The following is a 13,880-nucleotide window of genomic DNA, read 5'->3' on the forward strand; positions in this document are numbered from 1 at the left end:
CAGAGAGTCTGTGGAACAAGGCTGATTAATCATTCTAGACTCTATGAGTAGGCTTTGAGGAATCTATGCAATTCTGCGTGTATGTGCATTTTTATGGAAACCTTCCTTAGATTCTTAGATTTATGCTGTGACCCACCAAGGGTTAAGAATCACTTCTTAAGGGCTCCTGGCTGGCTCAGTTGGTAGAGTACGCAACTGTTGTGAATTCAAGCCTCACATTGGGCATAGAGCTTATTTTAAAAAAAAGAATCACTTCTTTGAAATGTAAGTTTGGTGTTGAACAGAGCTCAGAGAAGGATAGGCAAGGATTCAGTTTTCAGAGAATCTGTCTTGGTTAAGATTTGCATGACTGCAGCTGTTCTGTGGGAGGTGCAGGTGTGGATTTGGATTTCCAGGTGTGGAGAGGCCATGCCAAGGGACTGTGTACGTGCACTAATGGGATCTTCTTCTCGGGGAACATAGGTTGTATCTGCAGCAAACGCTCAATGACACCGTGGGCAGGAAGATTGTCATGGACTTCTTGGGTTTTAACTGGAACTGGATTAATAAACAACAGGGAAAGCGTGGCTGGGGACAGCTGACATCCAACCTGCTGCTCATTGGCATGGAAGGTAAGAAATCTTTCAGAAAGCAGCATAGCTTAGAGTCATACAAACCTGATTTCAAGGCCTGTCTTCACCAGTCATTTGCTTTATGACTTTGAACGAGTCACTTAACTTTCTTAAACTTCAGCCTTCTTATCTGTAAAAGGAGCATGATAATATTTTATGAATAACTCTAAAGATTCAATGAGATGATGTATGTTAAGCAAGTAAGCTTGTTTCATGCACTGGAAAAAGAAAATGAGTTCTTTTCCCTTCCTCAGTTGCTTCATGCGTGTGTACATTCAGATATTAGGGATCTTCCTGAAAAGGTTGCTGTTCTCTATTTGATCTGTCTATATTCAGAAGATTTTTATCCCAGTAGAAGAGGCAAGCTTATTTTTTCAATATAAATTGAACCTTATCTTTTGAATGTTAATATATTTATGGAATTAAATTCAAAAGGCATAAACAGGTGTGTAATGATAAATTTCTATTCCACTCCTGTTTCTCAGCCTCTTGTGTCGCTCCCTGGAGACATCTGCATGTTATTAGTTGCTTGTGTATCCTGCTAGCGGATTTTATGCATACACAAGCAAATATGTGAATACGTTCTTTTATTTTCTTACTCATTTGAATAAAAGGAGAAGCCTTTGAACTCTAGTCAGAAGATGGAGAGCTGCTTACTGGCTGGGGTCGTTGTCTCATTCTTATTTTTATTTCTGGCACTAGCTGAAGGCCACGCCCATAGTAGGTATTTAGTAAATGGTGAATAATTTGTATTGAACAAGGAAGTAATTATTTGTTGTCCTTCACCACTGGGCTCTGAAGTCTCTTCTCCTCCTTTGATTGTCATTTCTTCAGTTTTGGATTCTTTGCTGCCAGTATTAATAAAGATTTCTAGCATTGCAGCTTATGGATTGTATCCTTAACCTGCCCCTTTGAAAGCAACTCTTGACTGACCTGGCAGGAGCCAGTTGTAGTTTACTTAACTAGGAGTTTTGCTGCTGCCTTCTTGTCCTTTGGTAGAGTGCACAGAAGCGGATCCCTCAGGTAGAGATGAGAGAGCAAATCTTTGACGATGCACATGAACTCTCAGCATGTCAGAGGGCGACTGTCTTGGCCCACCCAGGCTGACCTGGGGAGTGTTTTCTAACCTTCATGCTCTGCAGAGGGCCCCTCAGCTCCCAAGGATTGTGCAAAGAATAAACAACAGATGAGGTCCCAGTTACAAAAGAGTAGATGGAGCGTATATACACTAAGGCAGAAGTAATTCAAGGTGGCATTTTATTTTATTTTATTATTTTTTATTTTTATTTTTTGAGAGAGAGAGCGCGCACACGCACAAGTGAGGGAGGAACAGAGAGAGAGGGAGACACAGAATCTGAAACAGGCTCCAGGCCCTGAGCTGTCAGTGCAGACCCCGATGTGGGGCTCAAACCCAAAAAATGTGAGATAGTGACCTGAGCTGAAGTTGGACACTCAACCAACTGAGCCACCCAGTGCCAAAAGTTGGCATTTAAAATTATTAGCCTTAGGGGTGCCTGGGTGGCTCAGTCGGTTGAGCGTCCGACTTTGGCTCAGGTCATGATCTCACAGTTTGTGGGTTTGAACCCCGCAGCAGGCTCTGTGCTGACTGCTTGCTCAGAGCCTGGAGCCTGTTTCAGATTCTGTGTCTCCTCTCTGTGTCCCTCCCCTGCTCACACTTTGTCTCACTCTGTTTCTCCAAAGTAAGTATAAAAAAATAAATAAATAAAATAAAATAAAGTTATTAGCCTTATAAAAATTATACCACACTCTTCAGGAATCCGATATACTCTCCCGATTCCTTCATGAGAATTAACAGCCCCACTGTTGCTCTAAGAAGTGTTGCGTCCCGTAGATGTGTTGAAGTGGGAGCAAAGGTTGAGAATCTTTGAGCTCCAGAAGAGCTACTCCAGGCAAATACATACTCATACAACTTGGAATGACCGGTTAATCCCATCAAAGAAGTTATGTGTGTGTTGTTGATGCCAGTCATTTCGGTTGTTTCTAACTCTTAATTTCCTACTCTTGAATTCTTACCATAGTCAAGAAAGGTACTAGTATGCACAGTATACTACTTTGCCAGACTTGTGAGTATTATCTTGATACGCTGCTGCTTCTAGTAAGGACAGAAGCATCATTTATGAAAGTTTGCTTTGCTCCAATTTATGGTGAACTCTTAGCCAGTGATGGTTTCTAAACAACTTACTACCCACTGAAAGCGCAACACCGAATTTGCTGAGAGTTGTAATTGCAGTCTCCCTGATTCTGCTTGAAATTTTGATTGGGAACCCTTAGCTGAGAGGGCAGACTGGGTTTCTCCAGCATTGGGCCTTGTGTTTCAGCCTATGCAGTAGAGCCAATGCTCTGAATAAGACCTGTCTTTCCTCCCACAGGAAATGTGACACCTGCTCACTATGATGAGCAGCAGAACTTCTTTGCCCAGATAAAAGGCTACAAGCGATGCATTTTATTCCCTCCGGATCAGTTTGAATGCCTGTACCCATATCCTGTTCATCACCCGTGTGACAGACAGAGCCAGGTGAGCTTGTGTGGTCTGAGGAGGGTATAGGACTCCTTTGGGATACAAGGTTGGCATGTTTTTCCCCTTCCCCACGGATAAACTCAGGATAATTTTACAGTATAGTTCACATCATCCAGGCCCCTGTGGTGATCCCAAACGTATATAAGGATAAACAGTCCTGTTGCAATTCCGGAGGGCAAACTCCATCACTGATGCTGTGGACTCTGGTTACCCTGTTTGAATGTGTATGTCTCCACTGGGTTTAATAATTGTTTTCTGTTGTCGTGGATGCTTGTTCTTTTTGATAAGGAGAAGGGTGAATAGAATTGAGATATATCATTTACTGTCTTTCCTGCATCTAAAAGAAGTATATGGTTGATTTTATGGCCAACCAGAGAGGTCCTCTCCTTTCTTGAGAAAACTGCCTAGCCACTTAATGTAGGAGTTTTTGCTGGCTAGAACATGTGTGTGGGAGAAAGTTTCAGAAGGTCTGGTTGAAGGCTGCATCCTTAATTTCTCATATTGGCAGGCCATGAGTAGGTTTTCTGACTTGCAAGCTGTGATGATTGGCTTCTAATCCCAGGAGCACTGAGGCCCAGGATTCTTTATCACTTAATCTTTGAGCATGGCCTGTCATAACATTGTTTTTTGAGAGAGAGAGAGAGAGAGAATGTGTTTAATGTTTGTATGATATCTTCCGTCAGGTATGAATTCTAAACACATCTTTTTTTCTTAAAGCCATCTTTTTTTTTTTTTTTTTTTTTTTGACTACCTAACTAGTACATCATAGTTAATAATAAAAATTTGGTGATTGACTGATTTTTTTTTTCTTTCTCTTGAACCTCTCAGGTGGACTTTGACAATCCTGACTACGAGAGGTTCCCCAATTTCCAGAACGTGGTTGGTTATGAAACAGTGGTTGGCCCTGGTGATGTTCTTTACATCCCAATGTACTGGTGAGGAGGGGGCTAGGACTGGGGGCTTCTTGGGAGCTTTCTTTCCCATTCCCTGGAAAACTGTATCTTGTCCCTTCTGAGTTGTGGCAGGATTGGTCTTCTTTGATCTACAGGAAGGTTGGCATATCCAGATGTGAGCGTACTGAACATGGAGGAAATGACAACCCTCCCTGTCTCTAGGACAAGATGACAATTCCTCAGGTCAAAAGAGATCCCAGAGGCTTGAGGCTGGAGAAACTGTTCTTGGCTCTTTTGTATTTGGAGACTGAACACCACTGCCTCTGGTCCCGGGTGTGTTTCACAGAATAAGTGTAATGATAACGTCCTTGTTATTTGCCCTAGCTGGAATTTACCACTTTTTTCCATTCCTCTCTCTAAAGAATATTGGTGGCAAACAGGAGCATGTTTATTTTCTTGCAGGTGGCATCACATAGAGTCATTACTAAATGGGGGGATTACCATCACTGTGAACTTCTGGTATAAGGTGAATATGGGTTTTTTCCCCCTAGATGGGATTGGGGTGAGGTAGGTGTAATAAATGATTTGGGGGCAGGGTGGGGAGGTTCGCTATCTCTGCAAGTGACTCCCAGGTCTTTGGGGAGATGAAGAGGGATGGGATTGAACTGGGCTTCTTAAAAGGGAAGAAGCTTCTAGAACGGTGGGTTACACTGAAGCCTGCTGCTAAAGGCATTTCCTGAGCTGCTGCTTCCTTTGCAGGGGGCCCCCACCCCTAAGAGAATTGAATATCCTCTCAAAGCCCATCAGAAAGTGGCCATAATGAGAAACATTGAGAAGATGCTTGGAGAGGCCTTGGGGAACCCACAAGAGGTATGTGGCTGCCCCAAGGTGGCACTCCTGTGGCCCAGTGGGCAGTGACCAAGAAAAGTCAGGATTGGTGTCACGTTCTCCATAGCTCCTCTGTTTCAGTGTCTGGTGTCCTTTCTCTCCATAGAGGTTATGGGTGTGTTCAGAAAATCTTTGTTTTCTGGTGAGAGCTGGGCTTGACTGGTGGATCAATTATAATCTGTTCCATGCTAGTGGTAATGTTCCCCGTGGGGCTTGTGTGCCAGCTGGGGACCCCTGAGGGGATTCTTCTGGAACGGAAAGCGAGCAGTAAAGCATCTCCTCACATTCTCCCAGCTGTGCCAAGGCTGCTCTAGGTAATGTTGAGACCTGCTTCCCACACAGGTGTGCCAGTGGCCCATTGGGTACCCAGGGGAGGTATTTGTAATGCTCTTGCCTTCTTCCTGTGGATAGCCTCAGCATGCAGAGGACCTGTGGGATTGGGAGGTGGCACCAGCCCCAATTGCAGGTGACCGTTTCAGGATACAGAGGCATTTAACCTTCTTAAATCACATTTAAGAAACATGCAGGCACTCTTGGGTGGCTCCTCTGACCTGTCAGTTTGGTGCTGCTTATAAGGTATTGTGAGAGGGAAAGTATTACAAGATGGACCCAGAGGAGGGGACCATGTCCTGGAATATTTTCCAGGAAGAGAGTAGGTTAGAGGGTTTTAAAGATTGAAAGCCTTGTCCCTGCCCTTGGCTGGACATCGAATGCCTCCAGACACACCACGTCTGGTTCCAGGGCCAGGGGACAGGCAGTTCTGACTGGCTCCTCATGTCTCTTCACAGGTGGGGCCCTTGTTGAACACAATGATCAAGGGTCGATACAACTAGCCTGCCAGGAGTCGAGGCCTCCTGCCAGGTGACTGCTAGCCCGTCCACACCGCTTCATTGATGAGGACAGGAGACTCCAGGCGCTAGTATTGCACGCTGCACTTAATGGACTGGACTCTTGCCATGGCCCTGGAGGCAGGTGTTTGGGGCAAGGCAGGGTGGTTGGCACTCCACTCCCATTTGGAGGGACTTCTTGCCCTTGCCTCTGTGCCCCAGCATCTTCCCTCTCTGCCCCCTAAGGTCCTGCATTCAGTGTGTGGAGTCCCAGCTTCTGGTTGTCATCACATCTGTGTGTGTCAGTCTGTCACCCTCAGGATGTGTGTGCGTGTGTGTGCATGCACACGCATGTATGTATCTGTTTCTTGCTTTCTCCTGGGTCAGGATGGCGCTGCTGGCTCTCAGCCCTGTCTCCTGCAACCTCAGTGCCTCAGCCTGAGAGAGAGGAGATGGTCTTGGACGCCCACCACACCTGGGCTGCAGGGCCAGAGCTCTCCTGACCATCAGGTCAGTCTGCCTCCTTCCAGTTTTCGCAGAGTCAGGCTCTAGGCTGGGTGGGAATGGCCACCGGGACTCTTCGTGGGGAAAGTGAGAGGGAGGCTTGCCTCTATGAGCCTAGGTAGGCTTCCTGTGAGAGAATTAGACAAGGTTCTGACTCGGACCTTTAAGCTCAAGCCATACATAGAAAACAGCCTTGGGATACGAGAACCAAGGATTATGTATAAGTTCCAAATTGCAGACACATACAGCTTCTCTCTTTCAGCACCAGCTCTTGGCTCCCTGTGCTGAGTACCAAGGGAGTCCTCCTGTAGTGGCTTCTCTAGGTTCTAGGGGTATAAGCCTCTGTGGATGTGTGTGTGGTGTGTGTGTGCATGCGTGTGTGTGTCCACACTGGCCTGCCTCTCTGCTTACCAGGTTTCTCCACTGCTTAACCTTGTCCAGTGGGACAGACAGTGTGAGCCCCAGGGAAGTACCGCCTGACCTAGCCTAAAGCTTTTATACTTAGTTTTAGCCATTGGACACTCTTCGGGTCTCACTGCAAACTGCCTGAGGCTGACTGGCTAGAGCGTCCAGGCCCTGTGACCCTCACTCCCCAGGCCACGTCCTCTTCTGCAGTCCTTCCTGGCTGAGTAGATGAAATGGGGTCAAGCTTAGGCAGCTAACTTGCCACTGTCATCCACCTCAGGGCAAGGACAAAAATGTAGCCTTGCCTCTTAAAGCCAGCGCCTCTGCCAGACCCCACTGTAATGTTCCACAAACACTCTTGAAAGTCAGGGCAACCGATGGAGCACAGAAGTGGAATTTTTTTTTTTTTCCTGTTCATTGTTACTTGTGGGAACCCGTGTCAGGGCCGCAGCTTATAGCTGGGCACTGCACCACTTGAAGGGCCATCAGTCACGTGACTCAGTGGAACTGGGGCCCCTGGAATTGGGCAGTGTGGTGGCCCTGTGTCTTCTCACCTCCAGTCCCATCTCCATGCCCCTTCTTCCTGGAAGGAAAGAGGAGCTGGAGTTGGAAAACTGATTTTATCCCCCCCCCTTTTTTTTTTTTTTTTTGCCAAAGGTTTACTTTCAGTGTCTGAGCTGTGGCTCTAAGTCCCGAAGCTCAGTTTACAGTTACAGCGCACTGATGGACTGAGAGGGTGTGTGTATGTGTGTGTGCATCTGTGTGTGTATTTTGGGGAGGGGCGTCTATTTGTAGTGCCCCATTCCGGGGTTCTCTGATGCAGCGTGGGTGTGCAAACACGGTACCTTCTCAAGTGTAGTTCTTTCAAATATAGCCAATGCTGGAAAATATGATTGCAGTGATCTCCATCCCTCTATCTCTTTTGGGAAAGAGGAGCGCAGCAAAGAAAATAAGGCAGACAGATGATAAACTTGACCACAGTCAAACTTTGAAAGATAGATTATTTTCATTTTCCTTAGCAGGTCTGCTGCATTCCTGGCTCAGCCCTCAAAGATGAGGGTGACGTACGGCAGGAGGCATGTGCCACTCAGCTGGTCCTTGCTGGGTGCTGTGCTGACACAGGTCTGATCTAAGGCTACCAAGGGGGAGGATCCTTTATAGGATTGGTCCTGATCCATGGATAATATAATAGTGACCCTGATAGTTAGACACCTGCCTAGTGCTCTTATCTTGTTCCTCACTATCCTGCAAGGTGGGTATTCTCACTTCACAGCTAAAGAGATGGGTTTAGAGCAGTTTCAGTGATTAATGGCAGTAAGGATTTAAACCTAGTGCTATTTGGCTGCAAACCCCCTGCTCCCTTTCCACCAAATTGTTGGTTCTCCTACCTTTCCTCCTCCTCTGCACTACAAGCCATCCTCGGATCTCACCCCGCTGGGCAGTGCCCAAGAAGATGCATGAGATACAGCTCAGGGTAAAAGCTCTTCTGGGCTCCAGCTAAAGACCTCTTGGGAAAACTACTGGGAAGCCCTGTTCTGAGTGCAGAGTGCTGGGAGGAGCTGTGGGGAAATGGAGTTCTAGATCCTAGTGCATTTTTTGTGTGTCCTTGAATGGGCCCCATAATTTCTCCCAGCACACGTCTGCACCTATGAGATTGAAGGTTCAGTTCTAGATAATAACTAAGAACATTGATTCATGTTCTGCTGCTTCCCTTTCCCCCAAGGAAGAGATCTAGGCTCCTTCCCTCACTTACCTAGATTAGGGCTGTTCGGGCTCAAATTCTCCTTGCAGCTGAGGAAACTTACCTGCTCTGTTGCTTACTCCTGTGCTGGCCAGCAGTGTAGAGGCAGACACACCAAGGGAAGGTGGGCCTTTGGGCCTGAATGGAGGTCAGCCATATTGCAGGCTCCCATTTTTATACCAGCAGGTACACAGGAAACTACTGTTTTGTGAAGTCAAATATTTGTTGGGGGGTTGGAGTTCGGGGGAGGGAGGGGGGCTGTTCTGGGCATCAGTTGAGCAGATGCCCAGGATGCCTGGGGGAGACCAGCTTCCCGTACAAATCAGAGCTCTAAATTACAAGGTTTTTACCAACGCGAACAGTTGGGGGAAGTCGTCTGCTCTCATTTGCGTAATGGTTTCTGTCACTGGTGATTAGACACAGGATGAAGGAAAAGAAATTTGACAATTAGGAATGAGCGATCATTAATCTGAATCTGTTAGGAGACAGAGAGGGGAAGGATCCTTATCAGTGGGCCAGCCCAGTGTGGGGAGGCCCTCCCTCTGCCCCCACCAGAGACTCTTGGGCCACGTACCCTTTCGTTGTTCCCACGAGCCGACTGAGCTGATATTTCTTGACAGGCTAGGTGGGCCCAGTCCCCAGCCTGAGGTGGATACAGGAATGGACACGTATAGGCATGAGCCATCAAAGAGAGAGAGATGGGTGTCCATTGCAAGTGATAGGGCAAAGGATAACAACAGAATAGTTGTGACATGCTGTTTGTGGAAAAATTTTTTAATTCAACACCCCAGATACCCTTCTTGTGACAAGTATTCGTTATGTTCTAACGCTACAGGGTGTGGAGAAAACCTAGTTTTTATCCTGTAGGAGCTTCTACTTAGTTGGAGAGGAAACCACATGAAACAGCCAGCGGTTTTGAAGCCATGAATCGTGCGCCCTGTGAGGACAAGATGAGAGATTGTTGAGAGATGAGGAAGATCAGTAGAGAGCAAACCTCTGGGCTCCCCAGGGAGTAATGTTGATTCTTCCCAGTCAGTTCAGCCGTAGTAGTTGCGTGGAGGGCACTGAGGCCCCACCCAGATATGTGAACAGGTAATGAGATCACCTCCAGTGGGCTGAGTTGTAAGGTGTGGACAGTCCCAACCTGGATCTTCCCAGGTCTCTGTGGTACCTGTGTTCATTCTTCCTCTGTCTTCAAACTTCAGGGACTGTATTAATTTGCACTAGTTGGTATTTGTTCCTCAGTTTTGTGACTTGTATGTGGTGGGTTCCTTAGATTAGAAGCTCCCTCAAAGATTGGGGAAAAGGGTGGTTCCTTGTCTCCTGTCAGAATGTGAACTTCGCAGACAGGACTGTTTCTCTTCCTTGATAAGTTCCCTACCTCTGTGGCTTCTACCCTTCCAGATCGGATGCAGAGTTTAGTAGGGCTGCAGGGAATGGCCCTCAGTGACTAGTTTTACCCAAATAGGATGGATGCCGGGGTGCACTGAGAAGTGGCTCATGGGGTTCCAGGGGCCCTGGCCTTTCAACCCTGTTCTTGTCCTTCCCTGGGACCTTCGGTGCTCGTTCTCCAGTCCCTGCTGACTTCTCTGGTGTCCTCTCAAGCTTCCTGCATTGAAGAGATGTTCCAGTTTCCCTTTTCAGGGCTCCTCCAGTTTCTCCTACTCAGCCTCCCTCTGTCCAGTCTCCACCAAGGGCCTTTTTCCTGAACGGGTGTTGCCCTCTCTTCAAAAGCTACGTCCATGGCTGCAAGTGTTGGGATAGAGTTTCTCTAGGATCCCTCTCCCTGGGATCAGCCCTGAGCATGTTTGAGTCATCTTCTCTTCTGACCTGCGGTTAGTCTGTTTGTTCTGTGCCTACTCTGCCCACGTAGCATTCCTTTGTTCGTTCTGTGTAGCCTGTTTAGCTTTTCTAACTCTGGTGGCTCTTCTGCTAGTCTTCAGCCATCTGTTTAATCCTCACAGGTCTTGGGGTCCTTAGTGGAGACTGAGCACTTCTGGTGCGTTTTTAGGGGACGAGGCCTTAGACACTAGCAACCATGAGGCCTGAGGATCTATGGCCAGTGGCGCCTCCAAAGATGGGTGAGGGGAGGGTACCCAGAGTCTTGGATAACGGAGAATCATGAGGAGGGATTGGGTAGGAGAATCCCCAGGAGTGGGGCCAGGCCTGGCAAGCCAGGGTGGAAGAAGCAGAGTTTTGTGTTTCCATCCGAATGCATCTGTGTGCCTTACGGTCCAGCAAGCAGTTCAGGGATTGTGGTCATCTTGTGGATGTCTCCTGGTCTGTGATATCTTTGGCTATGCTCTGAGTCACCAAGTTTGGCTGGTCTCCGCATTTCAGCGCTTGCTGGGACGGAAACAGCATGTTGAGTAGTTTTGTGTCTGGAGCGAAGGTCTTAGATGAGACAAGCCACGGAAGCTGGGATAGCAGGTGAGGGACCAGTGGTCAGCTTACCCAGATTGTCTTTCCACTCCTCCCAAGTGTTTAGGCACAAAAACTGATTAAAGAAGTGAAAAAAACTAGGCCTTGCCTTCTTCCCCACCCGAAGTCTGGGTTTTAGGTAGTATTTTGGGAAGGGGCATGTGTCCTTACCTTCCAATAGAAGCAACCTAGCATAGTGTTTTAAAGCATGGATTTTGGAGTCGGATGTGTTTGGTTCCGGTTCAGATTTCTAGCTTTGCCACTTATCAGCCAGGTTTGACCTTGTTGATTGACTTTACCTCTCTGAGCCTCAGTTTCCTCAATTACAATGATATGTGTGGGGGGCGAGGGGGAGTGTTGAAAACATCTACCTCAGGGTTGTTGGATTAACTGAAACGATGTTTGTAAAGCTTTAGCACGTACCTGGCAAGCACTTAATAAATGGCTGTGGTGGTGGTGGTTACGTTTATTATGTGACTTATTCAGAAATTTTATTTCAGTGATTTGTGAGCAGATTTCCAGTGATTTTTTTTTTTTTTCTCTCAAGAAAACCATAGGAAAGAACAAGGAACATGCCCTGGAGACACCCACATCGAGTCGCAGGCAGACAGAAGGGCTTTGGTACCCAAACCTGTCCTAGAAGGAGGGAAACAGGGAAATGCCTGATGCCTTCTGTCTAGACAGCCAGACTTTACCACTCTCAACACCAGCCCAAGGCCAGGGTGAGAAGTCATCAGGTATGAGCTCTCCTTACGCTATGTGAGGAGTGAGGGCATCTGAAAGAGTTTCCATCACCCCTGTAGAAGCTCTTGCCAGTTTCCTACTGTGAGACACCAAGGCAGTCAAGTCCGACCTCCTTGGTTCAGTTTTATTCCATGCTCTTCGCTGTATTTAAATTATATGTGTATTAAGATAGCTCTGGGGTAGAGGGGCTTTTAGAAGAGAATCCAGAAAAATATCAGACTAGAGTCTTAACAGCTACCATTTGTGGAGTGCCCTGGAGCATTTCTGTTCCAGACCCGGTGCTAGTTTGTGCCTGTGTGCTCTCAGTTCAGTGGGGGCACCAACCAGGCAGTTAACATTACAGATGTGCAAAGGAGAAGCTAGGTGTTCACAGCAGGCTTCTTGCAGGAAATAACATAGGCTAAGCTGATATCTAGAAGTTAACCAGAGGTTGGGGAGTAGCGAAAGGCATACCTTTCTTCTCTGGCTTCTCTCCCAGTTCCCAAACAAACCCTCTGCTCCTCCATGTTTAAGGGTTCTGTTAATAACACCTAGAAAGGAGCCAGATGATGGACCCTAAAAGAAGAAAACCCTTTGGTTAGCCACAGAAATCTTTGGAAATCATTTTGGTGGCTGGCCCAAGTTTGTCTTGGAGTACAGATGGATTGGACTTGCTCCCTTGTAACCTTTCCACTGTCCTCTTTCTCAGAAATCTGTCTGCATTCTGGCCTCTGGAGCCACTCTGCCACCCTACTTGGAAGAGATGCTGGATACTCAGAAGTCAGCCCGAGGTATATTCTGGCTGCCTGGAATTCTCAGCTTCTTCCACACTGACATCCTCCTGATTTCTTAGGTTTTGTCTCCCACTTTGAGCCACTCCCTTCCTCCCCACTATGAGCTGAGCCTCTCTGTAGTGCCCCCTCTGTAGCCACACACAACCTCTTGCCTCTAACCTTGGTCCCCAGCCCCATGGGTGAAGAAGACCCCTCTCTAGCTTGTGCCAAGTCATTCCTGGACTATAGGCCATTCTGTAGTCGCTTTGCATTCACCTCTTCACTTCTAGATTTCTTTGGCTCCGGGCCCTGAAAGCCTTCTCTTTGGTCCTTAAGGGCAGCTCTACTCCTTAACCCAAAATGTAAGCTATATCTGGGCTAGGTTTTTATTACCTCTCCAATATAAAGTGTATAGTGCAACATAGGGTAGTGATTGAGAATGAGGGCTCTGCATACCTGACTTTGAATCCTAGATCTGTCATTCTGTATGACCTTGGGCAAAATGACAGACTGCTTGTAACTCCTTCATATATATGGGGATAACTACTACGTTGTCAAGGCTGTATGAAATACGGTTTGTAAAGAAAGGCTTAGCAGAGTGACTATTTGATAGCAAGCGTCAGCCCTTCTGTCTTTCAAAGGCTTCACCTCTTCCTCACCTAGCTTTCCAGCAGCAGGTCCTGCTTCCAGTCTCAGGGTAAGTCTAGTTGTCAACTCATGAGCAGAGCAGAGGTATGAACTTTCCTGCTTATGTTACGAGTCCCTGCCCCTTCTCGGTGACCTGATTCACAGAACCCTGTCACACCACCATCACTGGGAAATGGTCTTCCAGAATCTCTCTTCTATAATATTAAAACAATGGCAGTGACAGTAGAAAATGTCAGAACTGCTGCCAAGGGGTAAGAGGCACTGAAGGTGTGTGCAAGCTGGCGGCATCACAGGCAGGGACTTTGAGGCAAGGAGATTGGTGCAGAGGCCACCATACTAGTTGAAAGGCAGCAGGACCATGGACTTAAGAAGGTTCCCTCTAAGTTTTCAAATAGTGAGCTTTTGACAGTGGTGTTTGAGCAACATCCTACCCACTTTATAGTCAGTTTGTGGTCCTTGATCTCACAAGGGTTTGTGTGATGTCTTAATAGGAATAGAGGCATTAGATGTGCCTCCCGGGTTTGAAATCCCTATTTGCTGCTTCCCGCTTCCATCCTTAGGTGAGTTGAGGGTTCTTGGTCTTGGCTGCTTCACCTGTGAGGGCTGGGAAATAGCACATGGCTTGCAATATTGTTACACGAGTACGTGGGAATGTTGTAAAAATACCCAGTTCAGTGTGGGCACTTAGGAAGTGGTTTATTATGAAGACCCGAGTGTCTTTGAACGGTGTTCAGTTAGTATTTGGAGAGAAGGAAACTGCTGGCAGCAGGGCCTTTTGGATCCTACTGACTCAGGTTACCACACCTGAAGCAGAATCTCACAGGAGATGGCTTGGTGGAAGAGCAAAATGGAAAAGATCATAAGGCTTTGGAAGAGCCTGAATGTCTGTGGGAGGAAGGGCTGGGGA

The 13,880-nt window shown here is 47.1% G+C and overlaps 1 protein-coding gene across 3 annotated transcripts in view; it reads left to right on the plus strand.

Moving 5' to 3' along the window:
* Window positions 1-13,880, plus strand: part of HIF1AN (hypoxia inducible factor 1 subunit alpha inhibitor) — a 76,250-nt gene that overhangs the window by 3,727 nt on the left and 58,643 nt on the right. The window contains exons 3-8 of one of the 3 annotated variants that reach the window (XM_042909022.1): window positions 463-611; window positions 3,002-3,147; window positions 3,979-4,085; window positions 4,506-4,569; window positions 4,803-4,913; window positions 5,720-11,288. In XM_042909022.1, the coding sequence (XP_042764956.1) occupies window positions 463-611; window positions 3,002-3,147; window positions 3,979-4,085; window positions 4,506-4,569; window positions 4,803-4,913; window positions 5,720-5,764 (622 nt within the window). In that variant the 3' untranslated portion in view covers window positions 5,765-11,288. Of the gene's footprint in view, window positions 1-462; window positions 612-3,001; window positions 3,148-3,978; window positions 4,086-4,198; window positions 4,377-4,505; window positions 4,570-4,802; window positions 4,914-5,719; window positions 11,289-13,880 lie in introns of those variants that run through there. The other 2 variants (XR_006194756.1, XM_042909023.1) reach the window with 2 other exon arrangements.

This window comes from Panthera leo, chromosome D2, assembly GCF_018350215.1.
Source record: "Panthera leo isolate Ple1 chromosome D2, P.leo_Ple1_pat1.1, whole genome shotgun sequence".
NCBI lineage: Eukaryota > Metazoa > Chordata > Mammalia > Carnivora > Felidae > Panthera > Panthera leo.